The sequence below is a fragment of the Arctopsyche grandis genome, chromosome 3 (assembly GCF_051622035.1).
Source record: "Arctopsyche grandis isolate Sample6627 chromosome 3, ASM5162203v2, whole genome shotgun sequence".
NCBI classification, from domain to species: domain Eukaryota; kingdom Metazoa; phylum Arthropoda; class Insecta; order Trichoptera; family Hydropsychidae; genus Arctopsyche; species Arctopsyche grandis.
In genome coordinates, this window is record NC_135357.1 from 25678904 (window position 1) to 25696554 (window position 17651).

Genomic DNA, 17651 nt, shown 5'->3' on the forward strand with positions numbered 1-17651 from the left:
GTCAAAAATATTTCAATTTTATTTTGAAAATCATTTCACTTACAATTAAAATGTACTGAATGTAATAAATATACATATATAAACATATGTAAATGCATATTTAACATATGTCAATATACATATGTGAATGCATTCTAGTCATATAAAAGTAAGTTTTGGCGTATCAAATATAATTTAATAATACTACTTAAAAAAATTAATCATCCAAAGTTTCTTGAACTTTCTTCCACTTTGCAACTAGTTTTGATACAGTTTTGTCTTTCATCGTGTTTGGTGTCTTTATCTGAAAAATAATGAAATAATAAAACATAAGTAACCTAAATATATTGCATATGTTACAGTTCAAGTGTATATTTCGTTCGTTCATGAACATACTAATATGTTCATACACTTACCAGTTACAATCTGACCAGTTACATTGTTCACAAAATAACAGAACTAGTTCGTTTATACACAAACTATTAGGCATAAGTATTCAGAATCGCTTGTCCTAACCTCCATTCTCTGTCTTCGATGTATGCATACTCAGAGTTGTGATATTTTTAAATCGGAAATTACAGCTAAGATTTAATGTGGTTTCCATGTGATTTCCAATTTAAAATACTAAAAATTATGACATTTCAAAGGTTTTGCCAGCTAAAAGTTTCATGCGATACCAGATGGCAGTCTATTTTACTGTTAACACTTAAATTAAAACAAACTAGTGTAACGTGGGGACATTTTGGGGATTAGCCGCCGCCTAAAGTGCATTCGGGGGCTAACAATGGAGACCCCCGAATTGGCCTAGCGGGAATCTAAGTGGTTGTTAGAATTCCTAGAACCCTGAGAGTGTGAGACCGCGAAAGCGTGAGACTCACTTAAAACTGTACGTGCCTAGACAATGGAGAAACAAACGGATCAGGGAAGCTGTAGTGAGCGACCTTCCCTTTTTAAGTAGGTACTTAGGCCATATCAGATCATTCTGGAACGAGCACTGGCTGCGCGTAAACCTCCCAAATCATCCAATAAATGCTGTGAACCGACTTTGGCCTTTCATTTGGATCCTCCACCCACCCCTACGCAACACTAGTATGTTCATGAACGAACCAGAGCGAACACTTGGACTGTAACATATATACATAATATGACTTGAGAAGTAAAATTATACACACAAACAAGTCAAACTAACCTTAGACTTTTTTTTCTTTTCTTTATTATTACGTGTATCTTCTGGAACAACGTTCTTCGGAAGTTGAGTTTTCTTCACCACGGGCAACGGTACGGTGGTTTTATCGGGCTTCTTATCTCCAGACGGTGGTGCTACATCATCCAACGTCGCAAGATCCGAATAAAACGAATCCAATTCAGCACCAAGTTTATCAGTATTTAATGAATCCGAAATTCCATCACCCTAAAAATGAATCATATTTAAATCTGAAAATAAAAATTTCACATCCTAAAGTGAAAAATGTATTACCTGTTTGTATCCATTGACAATTTCCCCACATATTGATAATGAAGAAGACATTATTTTTGAATCGTCCAATAGTAGCAATGGAGAAATAACTCTTGTGGGTGTCTCCACTCCTGGTGGAAGAGGCTCAATACTATCTCTGAGTTGAAAAATAAAAAAATCTATAAATTTTTAACAATGTATATGTACGTATATGTTTACAATGTAATATGCTTACATATAGGATCGAGCTTCGTGATGCGACTGAGGAGGTGGTGTTGTAGAAATGTCCATATCAGTGGGTTCATTTGGCGGAGGCGAAGGTGGTGCTGGTGGTTTTGTCGGTGGTGGAGTAGTTGGCGGAGGAGGGGCCTCATTTCCGGGGTACTCCCACTGAATTTTTCCAGTTTCAGCATGCTCGTACACATAGCAACCAGCACCGCTATATGAAAGCAATAAAATAAAGATTATATTGCTGTTCACAATGACTTTGAAGATCATTCTGTGGCTGTATTGTAGTTTTTGAAAGAAACTAATGAAGAACAAAACAATAAAACCAATACATTTCTTTCAACACTTTGTGTTTTTAGCTCACGCTCATTGAGAAATATTCAGTAATTACAAACGTATTTTAATTTATATAAAAACTGCGCACTTACAAACAATAACAATTAGTGTCATTGCGTCAAAAGGAAACTTATCGAGTATTAAATATATCTGTTCAATCAATAGTAGATTTACTTTGTTCTCGAATGCTGAATATTTCCATATTCTCTTGTGGTCTGCGGTCAAAAATCAAAGTGCATATAAATTGATTCAATCAACAATTATAAAATTAATTCAACATAGACTTACCAATGTGTCAAATCAAACAAACCTTGCCATCGGAGAAAAGCCGCAATCGCACCCGGTAACTGATGGAACTTGTATGCTGAATCTTGTGGTCTTCATTTATTAATAACCTTCTTTAACTACATAAACTAACAAATTTTATGGTCTAACGCGGTGCAGAAGCAGCAATTGAATCTAATATATTCATTAACATGAACAAAATGTGGTGTCAAAATTAAACTACTCTTGCTTATATTGTGTTAAATAATTCATTTCAAATGTGTAAACATACAAAAGTTGCATAAGTAAACATTTCAATTGCTCATTTGTACATATATAGAAATACATACACACATAGAAATTCAAAATATTCATAAAACAGTAAAAAATTTTGGAAGAGATACAAATATTATAAATTCATTAATAACACTGAATTTTGTTAAACGTTTTATTTTAAAATATCACAGGTTACATCACAAAGTCAGTGAACTTTTCTAATATTCAAATTCATGCAAACTGAAAATTTTGTTAAAAACTTGTTCTGTATAAATTATTGCGCAAAAATATCTAAATCACAGTAATATTTAATTGATTCTTTTAAATGAAAACAGAAAATCTATACATACAATGTAAATTATTAACATGAATAGTTGCTCTCAAAGGTTAAAAAATGAATGATGGAAAAATGGTTTATAATACATTTAAAAAAGGCAAAAAAAAAGTAATGAATGATCAATAAAATATATGAAAATCGTGAAAATATTACCAAAAATTATTATTTTTTAAATGCAGTCCAACACAGTTGATTTAAATTAAAATAATATCACAAATTATGTTTACTTCACAGAACGGTCTATCCGAATTAAATAGCAAACAAGACAGTCGAAGTCGAAGATTTATCACCAAAGGACGTGGAATCGTTAAATAAAAATCACAATTTCAAGACCATCAGAATTCGAAACGATTTTGAAAGTCCACGAGGGGGGAGATTTTAAGCGGTTAAAGATATCATCTGATAAGTTGCGTTGGTTGTGTACCTGTGAAAACGGCAGATCCACGGTTCAGGTACAGCACTCGCCTCGAGACGAGCCAATGTTGTGTCAGCCGTCAGCAGCCAATCGTGCATGTAATCCTTTTGCAGGGCTCCCGATGCCAATGCTCCCCATAATGTCTACATTGAATTAAGAAAAAATCAAAAATCCACTCGACAGGTATATATGTATAATGCAATAAATAAATTAAATATAATACTTGTAATTCGATGGATAGCTGTTGTACAGGGGGCACTGGTGGTAAGTTTTTAACGAGAAATTTTAACTTCAACTCAATTAAATTCTTTGTTTCTTCCATAGCTTCAACGTCTTCATTGTTTTGTGCCTTAGAGCCGTTACTGTCTTTGTTGGCAGTATCAGAATTGAGCGTGTCTCCCTTTTGGAATACAATGGAATCGCCTTTCTTAAAATTAGGATAATTTGCCTTGGATTCATCAATTTTCGAATCGCTATCGGCTTCCGTGGAAAAACCTAAACCTACTCGTTCACCCGATATTTCATTGTTCTGTGCATATTTGGTATTATACGGCAAGTCTCGTTTAAACATATAATCTTCTGGTAGTATTTGTCTTTTAGCGGGTAAAACGTCTAGAGCTATACGCCTTTTCCTTTTAAATGCAGAATTTTCTACACCATCATTATTTACAGACGTGTCATATTTATTCAATGACGATTTATCTACAGTTGCATCGACTTTTAACGAGTCTAACTTTTCAGAATTTTTACCGTCGATATCGATAACTTTCTGATTTAAATTTTTTTCCGTAGTACTGGCAAAATTAGCGCTCGGAAATAGAGGTTTGAAGGAAACGCCAGTTTTTGAATCTGATGTGTCTTGCGTCGGCAAAGACATACTAGTCATCGATCCATCTTGAGAATTAATACTTCCTGTTGAAATTACATCTGAGCTTACTGCCGGTTGATCGACCGGTTGCTCCATTTCAATCTGAGCGATTAAATCATCAACATCCATGTCCAAAGCAGTGGACTTTTTTACCGAATTCGGTGAATTCGCAGCCCCTGGACTTCTGAGAGGAGAATGTGTTCCGGAACCAGCTGAAGGGATATTTTCTGCAGATCCATTCAAATACTTAATCTCTCCGTGACCCAATTCTCCAAGTTTTTTTAATAAAAATGCTTGAGCCATGATCAGCTCATCTAAATTGTCAGTCTCGACGGATGCTGCAGCTTTGCCATCATTGGAATTCTCAATTTCTTTATCTTTCCCATTACTATCACCAATAACCTAAAAAAGAAAAATATGTATGTACAACATATAACAATTGAAATATCGACACATTTATTTAATCACATGAATTGTGTCAGCAACCAGCAAATCTGCAATTGAATATGCTACATATTCAAGAGACTTTAACCGGCATATCATCATTCACAAAATACATAAGTATTGAAATCTCAGATTGAAAACTTAAGCCATCATACCATGAACATATAAAATCATACGTTCGAAATGGAATATCAGAGTACATTTTTTTCATCATTGACATTCATTAATTCAGTAGCAAAATAAAAAATAAATAAATAACTCACATCGTTTTTAGCAATGTCTTCAATTTTTCCTAATGGACTAGAAATACTATTTGGAACTTGAAGATCGGCCATTACAGTATCAGATTTTGCACTCACAACATCGTCTTTTTCATTTAATAATTGACTTTTAATCGTATTTATATCATTATTTTTGCCTTCTCTCTGGTTCAAAATAGCATCACATTTTTGTTCTTTGAGTAAATCATCCGAAGTATTAACTTTTACATTAAGATTGGGAAGAGGGGGAGCTTTTGGTTCAGACTTTTTGAACTTTTCTGGCAACTCGGGACCATAGGGTTGAGTCATTGAAGATATATTAATATCTTTTGGTTTTTTTCCGTCCTTTTTAGTTCTAACTTTTTTAGACGTTATGTTATTTTGAGATTTAGAAAGCAGTGTTTCATCAATAATTTCCTCCCCCGAGCCAGAATCTGAATTGTAGTATGATGTGATCAATTCAATTTTTCTGTAACATTACATAAGAAAAAATTAACTTAAAATTAGCTTTCAATGTGAAAATTTGTTGAAAATCAAACTCACTCTTCCTCCTCATCACTGGATGGAGGCTCTGGTAATTGAGGCACTTTTGGCAAGACAGCTGTACTAGCAGGTCGCATTACTTGTTTCAGACAAGGACTGATCTTATCCAAAGCCCGAGAATCAACACTTTGAATTCTATTTGCCAAAATTACTAAAACATAAGAAAATTTACATTTTACAATCACACTATCACAAGTGCATATATTAAAACTTTAAATAATAAATACCTGGAGGAATAATTGGAGTAGTGGCGATTGCAACACCAGATGGAAGTTCCCACGACACTTGATTAGTGATCTGATCCCAGTAATAAGGACAGCCAGTATTTGCATCGACACACATAGACCACACTAAAATACAAAATACATAGTTCATTAGCCATTCACCATTTAAGTCTCGTTTGCAAACAGGAATTCACAACCAATTGGCAAAATGGGTGTGAATTAAGATTGCTTTTTCATGATTTCGAAGGTAACGAACCTTGAAAAATATCGAAACCATCTGAAACAAACAATCGAATACTAGATTGTTAGAAGCCATGTGTAAGGGCTAAAATTACTTTGTAAATTGTGTTGTTGATAAAATTATTTTATAAATATTTTGAAACTCTACTTAAAAAAATTACTCTACAGTGCATAAATAGCGAGTAGTACTATTAAGATAAACACATCGTTTTGTGTGACAGCAATATTTACAAAACGACTCACTCGATTTGTGTGAACCGGATGCAGCGGCAGTTCCTTCGGCTTCATCATCGCTATCAGACCCATAATGACCAGCTAGACCAGCCAAGGCCCCTCCGCCAATATTACCACTCATCGTGGGATGTCAGTTCACACCTGTAATCAAAATGCAATCACTATCATTTACAAGCATTCATGTGACATTTGCTTAGCAACAATTTGACATTTCCGAAATGAACATGAGGTCGTGATGCGATTCTCAAACGGGCGAATATGATTTATCGAGCGAATATGAAATATTATGATACTTTGCTAGATAATTAGAAATCACAATACTGCGTAAAAATGGGGAATAAATACAAGGTATTCTAGAAAACATACATGAGAGTGTGACCATGAAACGAGCAACCGGCAGACATTCGGCGATCGGATCTCAATGCACTGTTGCCACACACTAACACTTAAATCAATACTGCCAACTCATAAATAAAAGTATTTTTCGTTATCAACTACATATTTACAAAAAGTCCTTGACTTTAGTCAGTAGATAACCGTAGATAAATTAGTCAGTAGATAATAAGTTTTTATTTTATTTTAATATTTAAATTAAAATTACGTCAGGAAAATGTAATAAATAAACCATTTTGGGCCTTTGAAAATTCACAATGGCAGGGCTGCAGCAATGAATCATCGGGCTACAATAATTACTTGTCCATATGGTGACCGAATGCAAACAAAAATAGCATGCATGTGTACATACGCGAGGTAAACCACTAAAAGCAATTTATGAATACTCATTTACCTTCGCTATTTGGGCAGGAATATTATTTGCCCATCCGACAGAGATCTCAAAGAAAAATAGAAGGTATTAAAGCAAAGATAAAAATTGCCACAAGTAAATTACGAATACTTTCTTTGTCTCTTTACCCAAAAAGCGTTAGCAAATTCTTAGTCTGTAAAACTCTCTTCCCTGAACTGACATCGGCATGATTTTGTGCGAGAATTTATCGAAAATTGTTGTGTATATTTCTCGCCGAAAAATATATACAACAATTGTAGTGTAAATCCCATTTCTACTTCTGTTTAGGGCTCATCAAATTTAGTTGGATTACAATTTAATACCGATGATAGTGAAACAAGAACGTATATTTTATATTGAAGAGAGTGCAGGCCTGTAGCCAATATGGACGGGTAAAAAGCAGTGGCGGCTCGTCCTAATGGGCTGCCAGGCTGCAGCCCCTCCTATAAAATTCTAAAATATATGTTTAATTATACATTTAATATTTTATTTATTAATGATATTTTTTTTTATTAGTTGGATGGACGAACTATTGGGGCCTTCGACAGAGTAAATATTACTTACAATATCACCCATATCCAAAAGGGTGATATTGTAAGTAATGTTGACCGTTTCGAAGACCCCACTAACTTGTATGGTGACAGATGAATTAAAATGTTGCTGTACTGGCTGTAAAGTTTTACAGCGCCGCCCTGACCGCCACGCAGCCCGGAGTTTCGGAACGAGAAAGAGAAAGAGCTATTTGCAACTGCAGATAGCTCTTTCTCTTTCACTCACTCTGCCGTTTGGGGCTGGATAGTCGGCAGCCTTCGCCTGTTAAACGACATTCATCTGTCAGTTTGTGTAAGATTTCGCGCGCTTGATCTTACATTTGATTAGTTGAATCGCACGATCACAGCTTTATTCGTTTTCGTTACTCTTAATTGGTTGTGTACGATCCCTCATCAAAACTTCGGTGAGTCGTTTTCATTTTGATAACAGCAAACTTTTTTCAAATCTGTTTAACTTTTTCTCGTAATTTTTATTTAAATATATTAAGATTTTTTTTCTTTTAAAAATGGAAGAAAAAAAGAATTCAGTAAAATATTTACAAAATTTGGACTTTTCGCGACTAGAACTTACCGAAAAAGTCGCTATAAAAGCATTAGGCTGCCTCACGCCCAATTTAATTATTTCACAGCCTGCAACTAGTAGATCTTTTAGTTACTCGCGAAAATTTAATTCCAGACATTTATAAAAAATACAATTGGTTAACGGGATGTACATAAAAAAACGCGTTATTTTGTTATCCGTGTCTTTTGTTTGGAGGCGAGTCGCCAGGCGAAGCATCTTGGACGAAAACAGGAGTTATTGACTTAAAACATTTAAACGATAAAATTAAAAAACACTTGTCGAACACTTAAAAAATGTGTGTAATCTCACGATTTTGGGATCGGCTAACATAAAAACCCATTTAAGCGAAGCTTGTCGGCGGGAAATAGATAAGCATAACGAAAACGTCAAAAAAAATCGGGATGTTTTATTTAAAATTATTGATTGCGTTAAATTTTGCGGTAAATTTGAAATGCCAATGAAACAGATAATTCAAAAAATCCAGGAGTTTTTCGGGGGCTTCTAGAATATTCACAAAATTTCGACGATTCTTTAAAAAAACATTTTCAAACTTCTTCGGTTTTTAAAGGGACATCAAAAACTATTCAAAATGAACTTTTAGATTGTATTTTGAACGTGTGTAGGGAACAAATAAGTGCTGAAATAATAAAAAGCAACTTATCTAGCTGTTATGGCAGATGAAACAACCGATGTATCGATGCATTGTCAACAGGTTAATGTTTTTCGTTACGAATTAGGGGGTTAAGTTTTTGAAAGGTTTTGGGGTTTTTTTAATCCGCGTCGCGAAACCAGCAAGCACGAATTTTTTTTAGCAATCTTACTGGAGTACCAGCGTATTTTTCGAAATCTTCATCGCGTTTGGACGCACCCCTTTAATGGGTGGTGAATTTTGCTAGTTTTTTTTTTCAATAATACTTAAATCCACATGTAAGTAAGTGGGCGTACGCCAAAAATTGTGCTTATTTTGTCCTGTTATGACATAATTATGGTGACATTTTTTAGACATCTTTTCAGTGCAGCCCCGCCACTAAAAATTATCACGAGCCGCCACTGGTAAAAAGGCAAAAAGACCTATTGAGACTGAAGTAAACCCAATAAGTCTTTTTGGCTAATTTTTACAAATAACATACACGGATAATAATAACAAAATTTACTAAAATTATAACAAAGGTACGAAATAGTAGCATCACGCTACAAATTTTATGAAAACTTTTTTTGATCGATTTGTGAGAAGTTTAATAAAGTAAGAAGTGAAACATAGAATAGCCTTGTGAAAATTAATTGAATCGAGTTTTATTCACAAATCCAAATTATATAAAATATTCTTTATTAATTTACATATTTACAACGGTTAAAAGAATTCTTGATTCTTCATCATTCCGAATGGAAAAATATTTCAGCATGTGTATTTGATGGTAATTGGATTATTACGCACATTGCGATCGCCCAAAACACAATTTTTGCCATGAAAATCGCGAATACGGAATATTTGGTACTCGAGTTCTCGTTAGTATGATGGACTTTTCGGCTGCTAGATGTTCCATTATAGAGATTTTAGTGACTTTTGGGCGAGCGCTTTGTGGGCAATAATCACCTAACCGTATTTGATATTTGTCTAATAATAATGGCTATTGAGTAGTGTTCAGACCAAAAATGCCAACACAAAAGTGAGGTTAAAAAGTGCTTGACAGCAGAGCCGACTTAACGTTTCATTTATTCGATATATTATGACAGAAGGTTCTAATATTTATTTTCCTAATTTATGTTCAAATTGATATCTATTTATAATAATATATATTTAACAATTTTATTACCACGTCGATATTTCTTTTCATTTCCAAAACATATTGTGTTTATAATATTTTACAAATTTTAAGCAACAAAATTTATTTAATCAGTTCACAACTATTGAATTTATTCTATCATTTAATTTATTATTCTATCATTTAAAATTACCACTATGTCGAATTTACGATTGGAAATACAGTTTCGTGTATTTTATGCTCAAAACCAATTCCATGCCCTCTATAATATGATATAAAATGTTACAGCTATGAATAGTTTTTTAAAATCATTAACCATTGAAATGTATATTCATGTATAATATTGACAATGAAAATTAAATTATTTAAATATATTTATTTCACATAAAATTCTTGGTTTCTCATTACAGAGGATGTTATAAGAAGAAGACTTCTCATCGATGGCGATGGAACGGGAGATGATCGACGGTTAAATGTTCTTTTGAAGACCCTCATCAAATGGTGTAATACAAATGATGAAACTCCAGAAGAAAGGTTTTGTATACATACATGTTTATAACTTTTGATGATTATATCCAGTGGTGTCACCCTAATCTAATGGTTTCCATGGGGTTCCGGAAACCCGTTTTTAAAAATCAAAAGTTTCCGGAAACCCGTTATTTAATCTAAAAATTCATGTAATTTTTGTCAAAATTTATACAAATCTTGAAAATTTAATGAACTTTCATGTAATAGTGCCTTGGTTGAAAGAATAATGTATATAAATATATATTTTCAAAATAATTTTATTGAAAAAAAAATTGGAAACCCGTTGTTCCAAAATTGGGGTGACACCACTGATTATATCTTCATACATATGTTATTGCGTAAAATAGCCGATTCAGTACATACATACATACATGTTGCAATAATACATTTATCGAATTCTAATGTATCATGTGAGAGATCTAGGACTTTGATAAGTGATAGCATAGCTAAAAATTTGTTGGTATCAAAAGTTCTGCTGCTTATTTATTTTTACTACGTTAGAAAATATAGGTGTAATTTATTATTTTATGTTAATAATATTATCGATTTATGATTGGTTTTATTTACTAGCTGATATAATAGACAAACATGTAGCAATACATGAATATTCAATATTGTGAATTAATTATTATTTATTTCCACTATATAGTATAGTTTGGCGGTTGCATTAATGCTAACCACGGAGTGAACCCAAGTTTGACCTCGATTGAAAAGAATTCATTATTTAATTTAAATTCATTATCAACGAGTATTTCTGCAGTGCTGCTGGTCAGACTTGGATATTTGTGATACCAAGTCGATCGTTTCCTATCCGAGTTTGCGAATTTATCTGATTTCATTGTTGAAACGGTTCCACACCAAATTGGCAACCAACCTGCCTACTATTTGTCATCACTATTTGAATATAATTTCAAATTTATATATGCACAAGTTTAAAAACCATAGGTTGCTTTGAAGAAATCTGTAATGACACCATCGTAAAATTATTTTGAATAAAAATACCAATAATTTTATTTTACTAACGCCATCTATGTTTAAAACTAAAAACTGGATAAACGTCAGGCACTTTTCAGAAATTAAAATTTCAAATGCGTCTTACACGATATTTTTGCACCATCGTAATGGCGGAGGATCCATTTACTTATATTGATGACCAAAATGAGCAATCTGGCAAAGTATGAAAACGATAAGATAAGAGACAAATTTTTTCCTGAATTGTATTCGTAAGTGAAACGTAAAGGAGGTATTTAAAAATAATAAAAAATATAAATAAATAAATAAAATCAACAAAATATTTTTTCAAAAATCAAATTGATATAAATTATTTATGCAATTATCTAGACTTATAATGTAGTGGGAGGTGCAGATAGTTGAAAATGTGGATGATTTGAATTATACTTTTTTTTTCAAATGATAATATTTTGAACAGATTTATTATACATTGCATATGATTTGTTTACTAAAGAAATCTAATTTTTGTGTTTTTTACAAATCTCCTTTACGTTTCACTTACGATTACAATTCAGGAAAAAGTTTGCCTTTTATCCGATCGTTTTCATACTTTGCCATATTGCTCATTTTGGTCATCAATATAAGTAAATGGATCCTCCGCCATTACGATGGTGCAAAAATATCGTGTAAGACGCGTTTGATATCTGCCCGGCGAGATAGTCGTTGACGTTTATCCATCGTTTGTTTATTAGTTTTAAACATAGATGGCGGTAGTAAAATAAAATTATTGTTTTTATTCAAAATAATAATTTCATTTAAGAATCTTTTCGCTGACAAATTTCTTATATAAATACAAATTTTGATTTGTATGTTTGAGCAAAATATTTATTTTCTTTATCATTTATCCAAACACCATTATATTTTAATCCTCATTGTTCAATTCACTTCAAATCAATTGTCGATATAAATCAGTGCTGTGTTGAGCCTTAAGCAATTGAAAATTTCTTCTTCTGACTTATCTCACTTGTATGTATGTATGCATAAAATAATATATTGAAAACCCAGATCACTTAAATCACGTTATAGCTACTTATCGTTGTTTTCAAAACCTTGTATATTTGCCATTCGCATATTTCAGATATTTAACTTGTCCTACATTCGTTAGAATCCAACCAATCTACCTACATCTGAAAACATTTCCATACAACTACTGGCAGACTACAAACCGCTAAATGTTGAAACACCTCCTTAATACATAGTTCAAATTAAAAATAATAATAAATAAACTGGATTCATGCAAGAATAATTTGCATTAATAAAAACAAATGTGTTAAATATTATATATAGAAAATTTTATTTATAGTACAAGGCAAAATTTTAACTGATTTCTTAAAAAAAAAAATTATATCTTAATATACCTATTTCGAAAAAATAAAATAATGTAAAAATTACTGTTAGGATTAAATAAGAAGATTCATTGATTGCATTCAGTCATGTCATAAATTTTTATAATACAAAATACTTATAGTCGTTCTGTATCACGTACGTTTGTACTTAATTACTATCTACGATTTCGTTACTGCATAGTCAAATTACCTTCATTCTTCAAATACGGGTTGAGTGTCTTATATCTTTTTATAAAACTCATTAGTTTGCGTCATTTAAATTATAGCAATAGCGTGTGCACGTCTCAGTTATCACCAAACTGCCGTTGAGTCAAATCGTTCACGTCCTCAATAATGTCGAATTGTGAAACCTCTCCGTGGATTAACGACGACTTGGTTAATTCAATAATCATCAATGATCGCAAATTAAAATGCAATCAACCTGTAAAAATTATAAAATACGTGTGCGACGCAGCAGCAAAGAGTGGCGACAACTATTCAAGCACATTATACAGATTGACCGTACATTTTACACCAGATGTTGATGAACAAATTGCAATGAATAAATCGTACATTGTCAAATACATGCAAAGCACTCCATCCAAGGTGGAAAAAATGTTGGAATCCTTCAGTATGTTCGATAAAGAAGTTTCTATGTACACTGAAATTCTGGTTCTGATTGAAGAAACCCTGCAAACAATTGATAAACAACTTGTACTCTCTCCGCATTATGTGTATTCTACAAACGAACCATTTCAACTGCTCGTCATAGAAGATCTGCAACTGGATGGCTATCGAATGACTGATAGGCTCATTGGTATGGATCAGAAACACTGTCAAATGGTCATCACAAAATTGGCTAAAATGCACGCGGCTTCAATGTATTTGAACAGAAAAAATTCAACGCTAATGAATAAATATAGTGAAGGTGCCTTCAATGAAAAAATGCCGGAAAGTTTACACGCATTTCTTAAAAACAGAATTTTGCAAGCAATTAATGTAATGAGAGAAATCCCAGGATGTCAGAAATACGTTGAACGGTTTGAAAAATTACCTGACAACCTATTCGAATTTGCTAACGGTATACGGAAATCAGTCAATCAAGATTGCTCTGAATTTAATGTGCTCAATCATGGTGATATGTGGATTAATAATATAATGTTCAAATATGATGAAAAAGAACAGCCAATTGATGTTAAATTTATCGATTTTCAACTTAGTCACTTTGGAAGTCCCGCTTTCGACTTAAACTATTTTTTACTGACCTCGCCTATTGTATCTAAACACCGTGGTGAATTACTAGATGTTTATCACACGACTCTTGTCAAAACACTCAAAGGGTTAGATTATGATGTCGCCATACCATCTTTTGGTGATTTAAACGAGGAGTTTCTTAAATCTATACACATGGCTCTAATGATACCTTGCGTGGTTTTGCCTATTGTTAAACTGGACAATAGCGAGGAAAGTGAATTTAACGAAAATTCAGAAAACACGTCCAAAAATATGTATCACAATGAACTGTACCAACGTTATTTAGAAATGGTCTTGACACATTTAGAAGACATTGGATTCATCAAATTTGATTGATACAAAAAAAAATTAATTTATGTTTCATTATTACATACATACATGTTCAAATAAATGCTTATTTTTATTGACATGATAGTTTACTTTTAATTGTATCTACATTATCATGCTATTTCATTTTTTAATAATTTGATTTTATTTTATAAAAAATAAAATATATTGATAGAGATTTTTTTTTTATTTTTCCTTTTTTTCTATGTACATATCTTTAATATATAATTTCGAAAGAGACTTTTTATGTATGTTTGTTTGATTCGTAGAATCCGTGAAGTTCAATTTAATAAAAAAACAAATGAATATTCAAATAAATTTAAATAAAATAAAACAATTCAAATAAATTCAATAAAATGTTTACTATTAGATTGGCCATGTTCAAGCGGTTTATATAACAAATACCGAGCGATGCCGGGGGAAAAACTTTATAAATAACTTTCTGATTTACTAAATATGTAATTTGAAAGGTATACTACATTCATACGTACTTATAATGTTTTTATGAGTTCTGGTCGATGACTTATGTAAGTATTTAAATAAAATAAACAAATGTCTATTTTTCTGGTTTCGTTTTACGGCATTTGATTTCAATAAAAAAATAATCTGCTTTAAATTAAAAATAAACGAAATAACCAGCTCAACAAAATTCATAATATATTGAATTCCTTTGTTCGGAAATTACTTATACAGCAAATTATGTAATAAATCATGGCACTAATTTTAATGATGTTATGCACTAAGTTTAATGAACTTTTACATATTTACCAATTAAGCAGTCTGTCAATATTTTGGCAAAATCGCTAAATGGTCTTTTTTCTGCACAAAATAAACTGCAACTAGATATGTATGTACTTTATCGTGGAAACGTATGTAACTTGCAGTTTTTTTATAACGCAAAAATTATAAAATTAAATATTCTCTTTAATTTAATTATATTTTTATATTTTTAGAAAAATAATGCACGACAGACTACAAGCACAGTTGGCTCAATGTGAGTTTGCCGTCACCAAATCTCAGTTATCATCACGCATGATGGGCTCTGAACTGGAAAACTATGAGCAACTCTCGCATGTAATCGAAAAGGGTATAAATGCTGCAAAAGTACATATAGAAAATAGTAAAGCTGAATTGAAACATGCGAAAACCATACGCAAAAATAGAATGGAATATGATGTCTTAGCTAAAGTCATAAATGAACAACCCGATAGGAAACAAACAGAAGAAAAGCTCAGAAAGCTGAAAAGGGAACTGTCACATTTGAAAGACAATAAGGAGCAATTGGAAAAGAAACTCGAATTAAGAAGGAAACAATTCCACGTTTTGATATCTTCGATACAACAACTGCAAGCGCTTTTAGATGAAAATGATTCCGATGGATCGATGATTTCGTTGGACGATGTCGATATGGAAAGCAAATAGTAGCGTAATGTTTATTAATGTTTCTACGAACTTTTTTGAAAACGTAATTTCCAATGAATTATTGTTATATGTTTGGTGGACTGAAATTCTGAATTATTTCCCTGCATATTTTAATATAATTTTTCAAGTTTCTATGGAACGAAACATCTCATTTACTGTACAATTAAAAATAAATAAAACAATTTATAAAATATGGTTGTTTATTTTACTTATTTAACAAAAAAATAAACTCATTATTTCCAAGTCCACATTAGTTATGTTTTGGTAAGATAACAGTTATTGATTTACAATTTATTTTATCAGTGTAATTATTATCTGGATGGTATCATCAATTAAGATAATATCGTAATATATTATATTTAATAATAATAGCTATCATGATATCACATTTCACCATGTTGTGAAATTCACACGAGTTTAGCAAAAACTATCATACTGCATACTTGCAATAAGGTTCAAAATAGAAAAACAATGCTCTACGTTAACCTCCAAACCAAACAGCTGACTGTCAAAAGTATATATATATCGCAGCAAAATAGATAATGCTTCAGTGTGTTCGTTTTGTTGATTTGTGGTTTTTTTGATATACATACATAGACTTTATTACGCAACAACTAAGCCTTTGACGTATTGCACCAGATATTTAAAATGTACAAAGAAGAGTCATTACAGTTCGAGTGGTTGGACAGAGCTTTCCTGCATGCCATATTGAAAAACGACCCTGACATTAAGGAAACGTCGTTTAAAATATGCAACTTTCACTGCGAATTTGCCTCCAAAACAGGAGAAAACTATTCCAGCATACTATACAGACTGAGGATAAACTATTCACTCCAGAATGAAGATTCAAGTAAGTCTTACATCGTGAAATGTATGCAACCTCCAGATACCGAAATGGGAAAGACGATGAAAAGCTTAGGTGTATACAGGAGAGAATCAGCTATGTATAGCGAAACACTTCCAAGCATCAAAGAAGCCTTGAAGGTGATCGACCCGGAACTTCAGTTGGCACCTAAATTTATCCATATGATAACAGAACCTTGTGAAATATTAGTAATTGAAGATCTACAACCGATTGGCTTCAAGGTGGCTGACAGATTGGTAGGGATGGATCACGAACATTCTAAAATGGTGTTTAAAAATTTGGCAAAGATGCACGCTGCTTCGATGTATCTAAATAAAAAGAATCCTCAATTCAGACGTCATTATAACGAAGGTGCCTTTAATGACAACATGTCCGATACTATGGCCATGTATTTCAAAAATGGTGTCTATCAAGCTACGGAAGTTATGAAACAACGTCCCAAGTGCCAAAAGTATGTTAAAGCTTTCGAAGCCTACTCTGAACGTTTAATAGAAGACGGCATAAAACTTCTAAAAGAAATTCCTGCCGAATGTAACGAATTCAACGTGCTCAATCAAGGTGATATCTGGATCAACAATATAATGTTTAAATACAATGAAAAGGGTGAGCCTATCGATGTTAGGTTTGTCGATTTTCAAATGTCCCACTTTGGGTGCCCTGGAATCGATATAAACTACTTATTTTGCACGAGCCTTCGTAATGAGATAACGGCCAATTATCGGAATGACTTGTTGATTTTATATAATTCTGTTCTTGTGGAGACTCTCAACAGCTTGAAGTATGATGGCTTCATCCCAACCATAGATCGACTCCATGAAGAGTTATTGAGGTCAAAAGATATTGCACTCATGTCTCCGTGTATAGTCTTGCCACTCGTCAAACTAAGCAAAGACATCAGTGATACAATGACTACTGACAACCTGATGAACAAAGAAACTACAAGTGATTCAAGAACAAGTTTATACGACAATAAATTGTATCAAGAATCTTTAGAAATTGCCTTGGAGAATTTGGAAGCTATAGGATTCTTAAATGTTTAAAATAACATATTCTTTTTGAATCAATATGAGAAAATTTATCTTTAATGTGTTTGAAAATATTTTACTTTTTTAATTTTATATTCCTTAAATTTTAGTAACAAATGTTTACAAAATA

The 17651-nt window shown here is 32.4% G+C and overlaps 2 protein-coding genes across 2 annotated transcripts; one reads left to right on the top strand and one right to left on the bottom strand.

The window, feature by feature from the left end:
• Positions 1-6791, bottom strand: LOC143923041 (uncharacterized). Its single transcript, XM_077446517.1, has 11 exons — positions 6471-6791; positions 6114-6245; positions 5634-5756; positions 5407-5557; positions 4867-5332; positions 3515-4561; positions 3301-3434; positions 1671-1874; positions 1457-1592; positions 1169-1390; positions 1-283 (listed from the first exon to the last, which is right to left on the bottom strand). The coding sequence occupies exons 2-11, from the start codon at positions 6223-6225 to the stop codon at positions 197-199; spliced, it is 2682 nt and encodes an 893-aa protein (XP_077302643.1). The 5' UTR covers positions 6226-6245; positions 6471-6791; the 3' UTR covers positions 1-196.
• A 6177-nt stretch (positions 6792-12968) lies between these two features.
• Positions 12969-17536, top strand: LOC143909174 (uncharacterized). The gene is made up of 5 exons (XM_077427077.1): positions 12969-14215; positions 14903-14910; positions 15163-15623; positions 16053-16145; positions 16251-17536. The coding sequence occupies exons 1-5, from the start codon at positions 12983-12985 to the stop codon at positions 17534-17536; spliced, it is 3081 nt and encodes a 1026-aa protein (XP_077283203.1). The 5' UTR covers positions 12969-12982.
• The last annotated feature ends 115 nt before the right edge of the window (positions 17537-17651 follow it).

Excerpts from the sequence above, each read along its gene's own strand:
- LOC143923041 (XM_077446517.1), bottom strand. The coding sequence starts at position 6,225 with ATGAGTGGTAATATTGGCGGAGGGGCCTTGGCTGGTCTAGCTGGTCAT. Across the intron at positions 5,757-6,113 it reads ATCCGGTTCACACAAATCGA|TGTGGTCTATGTGTGTCGAT; the intron begins GTGAGTCGTTTT and ends TTTGTATTTTAG. Across the intron at positions 5,558-5,633 it reads TACTCCAATTATTCCTCCAG|TAATTTTGGCAAATAGAATT; the intron begins GTATTTATTATT and ends CTTATGTTTTAG.
- LOC143909174 (XM_077427077.1), top strand. The coding sequence starts at position 12,983 with ATGTCGAATTGTGAAACCTCTCCGTGGATTAACGACGACTTGGTTAAT. Across the intron at positions 15,624-16,052 it reads GGACGATGTCGATATGGAAA|CAAAAACTATCATACTGCAT; the intron begins GCAAATAGTAGC and ends ACACGAGTTTAG. Across the intron at positions 16,146-16,250 it reads CAAACAGCTGACTGTCAAAA|CCTTTGACGTATTGCACCAG; the intron begins GTATATATATAT and ends GCAACAACTAAG.